The 7,646-nt window shown below is 38.8% G+C and overlaps 2 protein-coding genes across 3 annotated transcripts in view; both read left to right on the plus strand.

Annotated features, from left to right (window-relative positions):
• Nucleotides 1-4,363, plus strand: part of LOC116842188 (probable medium-chain specific acyl-CoA dehydrogenase, mitochondrial) — a 9,779-nt gene extending 5,416 nt beyond the window's left edge. Inside the window, exons 2-11 of one of the 2 annotated variants that reach the window (XM_032810997.1) lie at nucleotides 740-900; nucleotides 1,361-1,439; nucleotides 1,874-2,041; nucleotides 2,147-2,247; nucleotides 2,427-2,507; nucleotides 2,587-2,717; nucleotides 2,893-3,001; nucleotides 3,099-3,239; nucleotides 3,318-3,593; nucleotides 3,690-4,363. In XM_032810997.1, the coding sequence (XP_032666888.1) occupies nucleotides 1,361-1,439; nucleotides 1,874-2,041; nucleotides 2,147-2,247; nucleotides 2,427-2,507; nucleotides 2,587-2,717; nucleotides 2,893-3,001; nucleotides 3,099-3,239; nucleotides 3,318-3,593; nucleotides 3,690-3,842 (1,239 nt within the window). In that variant the 5' untranslated portion in view covers nucleotides 740-900 and the 3' untranslated portion in view covers nucleotides 3,843-4,363. The remainder of the gene's footprint in view (nucleotides 1-739; nucleotides 901-1,360; nucleotides 1,440-1,873; nucleotides 2,042-2,146; nucleotides 2,248-2,426; nucleotides 2,508-2,586; nucleotides 2,718-2,892; nucleotides 3,002-3,098; nucleotides 3,240-3,317; nucleotides 3,594-3,689) is intronic. The other variant, XM_032810996.1, reaches the window with a different exon arrangement.
• A 667-nt stretch (nucleotides 4,364-5,030) lies between these two features.
• The window catches only part of LOC116842190, a 9,477-nt gene continuing 6,861 nt past the window's right edge, over nucleotides 5,031-7,646 (plus strand). Inside the window, exon 1 of the mRNA XM_032811000.1 lies at nucleotides 5,031-7,326. Within this exon, the coding sequence (XP_032666891.1) occupies nucleotides 7,014-7,326 (313 nt within the window). The 5' untranslated portion in view covers nucleotides 5,031-7,013. The remainder of the gene's footprint in view (nucleotides 7,327-7,646) is intronic.

The raw sequence follows: 7,646 nt of genomic DNA on the forward strand, positions 1-7,646 counted from the left end.
ATATATATATATATATATATATATATATATATATATATATATATATATATATATATATATAAATCCGTCATTTTTAGCATTGAAATAGGAGCTCTTAAGTTCCCATGGAGCGAAATAAGCACATCGCGGATTTAACCAATTTCATTATTTCAAAATTAATTCATTATTTCAAAAAGTTACAACCGCCTTAAAACTTATTTTATAAATTTTAACATTTTCAGTCAATATTTCCAATACAAAACACATTTAATTAAATATTTATATACATAATAATAAAAATGAATAATAAAACGTTAATTTAAAAGTCATTTTAGTTACGTGCTACTCAGTTACGTGCTTAAGCTCATTCCGCTCCATGGATACTTAGGGATTGAAAATCCGTGCAACGAAAACGCTCATGATTGGTTCCGCTCCCGTTCCGCGCTCTGCTATTCCGCTGTATGGGTTCGCACCCTCACTAACGTAAATACCTAGGATCTCTAGTAGGAGTAAGGGCTATCGCACACAAATTGACATAACTGCATATGCATAGCATAAGATCGTATGGACCAATGAGCATCGAATATTAAGCATCGAACACCAATATGGCGACTTAATACTCGATGCTCATTGGTACATACGGTCTTATGCTATGCATGTGCAGTTATGTCAATTTGTGTGCGATAGCCCTAAAGATGCGGGTCCAATGGTCCGAAAAAATAGACTATTTGTATGTATCTTGAACTTTGTACGATTCTAGGTTATCGAATTTAGCACGATAATATAGAGAACTTATTCCTTGTGCGTCATCATCCAGTCTGTGTTACTTACTGTGTGAATTAGCAACTGCATAAAACTTAAAATAATATTATCATTGTTGTCACGAACAAAATATTTTCAATATGATGCTCAAAAAAGTAAGTAAAAGAAAAGCAAGTGTGGAATTAATTTTCTTTATCATAAGTGATAGTTACTGCTGCAATTCTAAGCAGAATGTAAGTCTCGTAACTTGTTCTCGTAAAATTCGTCAGAACTTATGATTAGAGTAGATTTACAAGTCTATGCAATATCATATATCGTACAATCATTTGTAAATATCATAAATTACATGAAATCGTAAATATGTACGAGTAATTGTACGACATGACATTGCATGACTTGTAAATTTACTCATAAGTTCTGACGAATTTTACGAGACTTACATTCTGCTTAGAATTGCAGCATAAATCTCTGAATTTATACTACAGTCATTAAGAACGAAAGAATCTTGACTAATAATTCATTACTATACGATAATGCAAATATTTACATTCCTGCATAAATGAACAGATTGTAAATATGTCATATGTAAGTAAATATATGCTCATTCATCAATTTTCAGATGTTCAATCCCAGAATGTGTTTAAATATGATGCGACCATTCTCAGCAGCTGCTGAGACGATTAAAGGATTTAATTTAGGTTAGTATACTTGCAATATTTTATAGAGAAAAAATACCACATATATGGAAGTTTTTGTAAACAAGATTTAAAATTTCTTAAAATAGAAAATTATATATATATATATATATATATATATATATATATATATATATATAGAGAATATAAATATATTTGCAGAAACCTTTGATTCTTTATCTTATTTATTCTTTATCTTTAATTAATTGATACATGTAGATAAATAATGTGAGCTCAGATATATTGTTTATATCTTTATATATTATTTCCAAGATATACTGTTAACATAGTATTACATAAGAAAATAACTGGTTGAATATTCTAAATCTTTTCTCTATATACTGAGATTCTTAATCATATATCATTCACAATTATATATAAATATATATAGCAATTTATATAATATTTTATCATGTTTTTGAACTAATTTGTTTTAGAATTATCTGATACTCAAAAAGAAATTCAAGAACTAGCACGAAAGTTCTGCAGAGAAGAGATCCTGCCGTCAGCTGCAGAATATGATAAAAGCGGAAAATATCCATGGGATATTATCAAAAAAGCATGGAACATTGGTATTTTGAATCCACATATTCCACAACATTGTGGTATGTTTTGTTTATAGACTTATGATATATAAAAAATCTAAAATTGTATATTATAGATATAATATTATCAATATTAAAGTTTAAGGAAATAAAAATTTGTCATAGGTGGTCTTGAAAATGGTGTTTTTAATGGTTGCTTGTTGGTAGAAGAGTTTGGATATGGTTGTACAGGAATAGGAACTGCAATAGCTACAACAAATCTTGGAGTAAGTTTCATTTTACATAAAATATCTCATTTCTATGATATAAAATTTTAATAATTAATTTTTTAAAAGCTGGTATTTATTGTAAAAAGTTTAATCATATTAATTTCTAATTTTTAATTGAGTACTCTAATAGATTCAATATGTATTAATAAAATATTGAAATTCTTTCATTTATTTAGCAAACTCCTGTTATCATAGCTGGAAATAAAGAACAACAAAAGAAATATCTTGGAAGATTAATAGAAGAACCACATGTTGCGGTAAACTTAACCTAAATATAAACTTATATAATCAAAATTTTTATGTGATATACTATACTATATGATACTAATTCTATAGGCATATTGTGTCACTGAGCCTGGTGCAGGATCTGATGTAGCGGGTATTAAAACTAAAGCTGAAAAGAAAGGAAAGGAGTGGATAATCAATGGGACAAAGATGTGGATTACGAATGGTGGTGTTGCTAACTGGTACTGTAAAATATATTAGTTCCTAACGTATACTTTGTATAACTACACATACACAAACATACAAATTCTTTCATCCCCTTTAAATTTTATCTGAAAGAATTGATCGTAAGAGTAACTTTTGTAGAATTTACAATTTCCTTTCTCTTTTTTTCTTATATAACTATTTGTTATATAGGTACTTTGTTCTGGCAAGAACAAATCCTGATCCAAAAGCACCAGCTAGTAAGGCTTTCACAGGTTTCATTGTGGATCGTGATACCCCTGGTGTGACTCCTGGCCGTAAGGTAACACTAATTAACTTTGTTGAAAGTTTGTGTAAATATTTTTTATTAATTCTTTAGTAATATGTATCACTTGTTTTTCTCCATATAATTTCTCAAGGAATTAAATATGGGACAACGAGCATCTGATACACGGATGATAACATTTGAAGACGTTCGCGTTCCTGAAGAGAACGTGTTGATTGGAGAAGGACAAGGCTTCCCTATAGCTATGAAAACTTTCGACAGGACACGACCAAGTGTAAATTTGCATCAATGACATTAAATGACAAATGATTATGTGTTGCAAGATTTTAACTTTATCTTTGTTTTATTGTAGGTTGCTGCAATGGCAGTTGGCTTAGCTCAAAGAGCTCTAGACGAAGCAACAAAGTATGCAATGGAGCGCAAAACTTTTGGCAGATCGATAGCAGAGCATCAAGCAGTGGCATTTATGATAGCCGATATGGTTATTGGCGTCGAAACTGCTAGAATGGCAACACTGAGAGCAGCTTGGGCCACCGATGAAGGGCTACCGAATGCCACTCCGCTTGCTAGTGTTGCAAAATGTTATGCTGCTGATGTAGCTAATAAATGTGCTACTGATGCTGTGCAGGTAAATACATTTATTTGAATAAAAGACTTCATTAAAAATTAAGAGATATTTGTTCTTTTTGCAACATGTTGTATGTGGCAATATCTTCTTTTTCAGGTTTATGGTGGCGCCGGTTTTAATACTGAATATCCAGTGGAGAAACTCATGCGCGATGCTAAAATCTTCCAAATATACGAAGGCACCGCACAAATTCAGAGATTGATCATATCACGCGCCTTCTTTAGTCAAGCTAAACAACAAAATAATTAAAGAGAGAAACGTGTGTCAAATTGATTTATAATTTGTACAATCACGATTTATATAACTACAAATTGTTTATTGCCGCAAATATCAGTATCAAATATGCAAAGTGCCTTATAACAATCAGCTAAAGATTAGTATATTATGGATCAAAGTATGGAAGCATCTATCTCCTCTTTTGCATATATAAATAAATTTTCTAGTGTATTTTATGAAAGAAATTCGACCAATAAGAAATATTTATTATTATTGTGATATATACATTGGATGTTATGAAAAAACCAATGGTATAATTAATATATTATTATAGTATATTAGTATTATTATAGTAATTATTATAAGACACATTGTATATATCTTTTATATACTCAATAATATACAGAGAAGGGACATAATTTTTATATTTCAAGATATACAAAATGTATCTTTTATATAAATGTTGATATATATACCAATATATTTTTTGTATACTTACGAGATTTATAAATGTAAAGACTGTATAACAATAATACAAACTGTTGGAAGAGATAGTACCAGATATATAATTATTTACAAATTTTTGTCACATTCTTTTAACTTTTCCATTATGATTATCACTTTTGTTATATACATAGATAAAGTATTTGTGAAAATGTAATTTGAATGTTACACGACTTCATTTGGAAATCACTTAAACCAAAACAATAAGTATAAAGACAATAAAACGATATGATTGTAAAAGCAAGTTAACAGTGCAGAATACCTACTGAGAATCCCTACATGAAATGACATCTTTAATCAATACGATATCTCCATTTCGTCTTGAATATTTTACTATACGCTATATTCATCCGTGTTCTTTTAATCTTCAATACTTTAGAAAATTAAACAAAGACTTATTAAGTAGTTGCACCAATTAAAGTAAAATCGTTCTCTCTTGTGAATCTTCGATACAATCCTGTGTCAGTGAATGTATATTCTGTAAAGCAACACACACGCAAAGATAAAAAAAATATCTCTTAATTGATTCTCCGTCGCTAAAATTACATAACCATGGTTAATCGAGCTCTAACTCGTCGGTCAAAGGGTTAATCGTCGTTCGTATATTTCCTCGTGTATCCCTGAGAACACGTAGCGAACAAACGAAGCAGTGGAGCATTTCGAATCGAGCGCGCCCGCTCGTGACAGGTGGCGCTGGCCGCGCCAAACGGGAGAGCGTTAGTCAAGTGCATTGTTCATTGAATACGGATTACCGCCGCATTATGTCCGTCAAGCCGTAGTTTTTTGCGTGGTTATATTTGGTGAAGTCGCGCGTGACGAGTTATGCAACGTACGCCGCGAAAGGGCGGCCCGCGCGGGGCGATCGGACGTCGCGGCAGCTGACCTACTTAAACCGGCCAGCTATCGTCGTATCCGACGCGGCGGCAAATCGGCAGCAGCGACTGAGAGGAGGTTCGTTGACAGATCTAGGCGAAAGAACGACGACAGGTCGCATAACGACGTGTCTCGCTCGGTCGGACGAAATCGCGAATTGATGCCGATGGAGGCCTGCTACGAGAGGAGGGGGGAGGACACATTTTGGAAATTGCGTCTTTCCGCGACAGCTCGCCGACGTGCCAGTGCCGTAACGTGCGGTGTGCGGCGGCACCCGTAATAAGGTGGTCGAGCAAACCGACATACATTCATTCGTTCGTTCGTCCGTCCTTCCTCTATCTAGCCGAGAACCTCTTGTGATGTTTGACGACTCTCTCTCTTTCTTTCTTCCTCACTCGATCGCTCGCTCACTCTCGCTCGCTCTCCCTCTTTTTCCCTCTCGCTCTATCTCTGTTATCTCTCTCTCTCTCTCTCTCTCTTTATCTCTCTCTCTCTCTCTCTCTCTCTCTGTGTGTGATGATGCATGACGACACTCGTGCCGCAACAGCGTGTCGTCCGGAACGACGTGCACGAGCGAGTGATCAAACGCCAGCGTTCGCGATATTACGCTCGTGCTCACATTTCCCTTTCGTTGACCACTGCCGTACCCATGCGGCGTAATGCCAAGCGCAGAGCGCTCTCTCTCTCTTTCTCTTCCCCTCGTGTACACACACGCACACATATCGTCGAAATGGCAGGCTGAGATGGTAATTCTGCGCGATGCAAATCAGTGTGAAGCGATGCGCGCGTTTCGTACAGCTGAGAATTATCACGCTCACGTGACTCCGTCTTCGGTTATCGCGACCGATACTACAGTCGCGGTTGGCACGCGAGCGATCTTCGAACCTGTCGCGTCTCGTATTCACGTAAAAAACGCGCTCACAGCGCCGGGTCCTGATCGCGAGGCTAAATCACTCGTTCCTCACCGTGAACACAGCGTCGGCTCGAGAGCGAACGATCCGGTTGGCAATATTTCTCCCTAGCGAGAAATACGCGGCATGCGGGCGTGCGGTATGCGTGGCGGCCACGTACACGAGTACTACGGCCCTGCGGTTCTCGCGCTGTCAGAGCGCGACAGTGCGCCGGACGCTCGCTTGACTAAGGGAGTGTCCGTGCCGATGCAAAGTGTAAGTGAAGTGGCCTACAGACCTACATTTGTCTAACGTTCCATTTTTTTACGGCCCGGACTGACAGGAGGTTAACAATCCGCGTGCGAGGTATCTCTTTTCTGTAAGCGTGGCGTGTGCGTGCGCGTGCGATGCCGTCGTCCTGCGACGATTTACCGTCGTACAGCTGAAGGCGGGAGAGAGAAAGAGAAAGCAAAGAGTGAACGAGCAAGCGAGTAAGCGAGGCAGTGGTGCAGTTTCGGTACGCTGCTGTCGGACACGGCGCTCTGACCGGCGCGCGGGGCGGTAGTAGTAAAAAAGGGAAAGAGAGAGAGAGAGAGAGAGAGAGAGACGTGCGCGAGCGTGGTAGAGAGAAGGCAAACTGGTGGCAGGAGAGAGAAGGAGAACGCTAGGAAGACGCGCGCGAGCGAGACGTCGAAGGCGAGAGTGAGTGAGAGAGAGAGAGAGGAAAGCGAGAGTGAGAAAGGTTGAGGAGATACGGAGCGAGACGGAAGAGAGAAAGAGAGTGAGAGTGAGAACGAGAAAAGGAGGGAAAGAGAAAGAGGGAGCGCGTAAAAGAGTGTAGGTGTTCTTCCGAGGAGAAGAGAGAGCGCGTGTGCTCGCCGTGACGACGTGCAGGAGGAGGGACTCTGTCTATCCATCTGTCTGTCCGTCTGCTGGAATGCACGAGGGCCAAATGGCTACGGGAACGGGGGAGAGCGGGGAAGAACCCGCGACGATCCTCGACAACAACACCACCGGCATCGCGACGACAGCCCCTCTCACGGAATCGTCCACGTCGTCCTCCTCCTCTGCCGCGGCTGTGCCGACGATCCTGACGGAGAGTACCGCTACGAGCGCCGGTAACCTGCCCTTGACGGGATCCCAACAACAGAGCCTGCATCAGGTGCATCCGCAGCATCAACAGACGCAACAACAGCAACTGCGATCAAGGGTCAGTTTGATCAGCGACGTGGCCGCCAATGATGTCGCAGGTAACCTCAATGACTCAAATGCTCTATGCTCTTTGTGTTGCTAATGTGCCGCTTGCCAAATTCCCTTCTCTCTGTCTCTCTTTCTCTCTCAGCTTCTTCAATCTTCTTCAGTCTTCTCTCTCTCCCTCTCTCTCTCTCTCTCTCTCTCTCTCTCTCTCTCTCTCTCTCTCTCTCTCTCTCTCTCCCTATCTATTTCTATCTATCTCTATCTCTTTCTTTCGTTCTCACTTTTCCCTTTTTTACCGGTCTGCCACTCTCCATCTTTCCGCCTCGCGCATTTTCTGTCTCGCATCCTCCATTTAGCAGTCGTTCCCTCTCTA

The sequence above is a fragment of the Odontomachus brunneus genome, unplaced genomic scaffold (genome assembly GCF_010583005.1).
Source record: "Odontomachus brunneus isolate Ranch 3 - 2012 unplaced genomic scaffold, Obru_v1 Obru_scaffold_022, whole genome shotgun sequence".
Taxonomy (NCBI): domain Eukaryota; kingdom Metazoa; phylum Arthropoda; class Insecta; order Hymenoptera; family Formicidae; genus Odontomachus; species Odontomachus brunneus.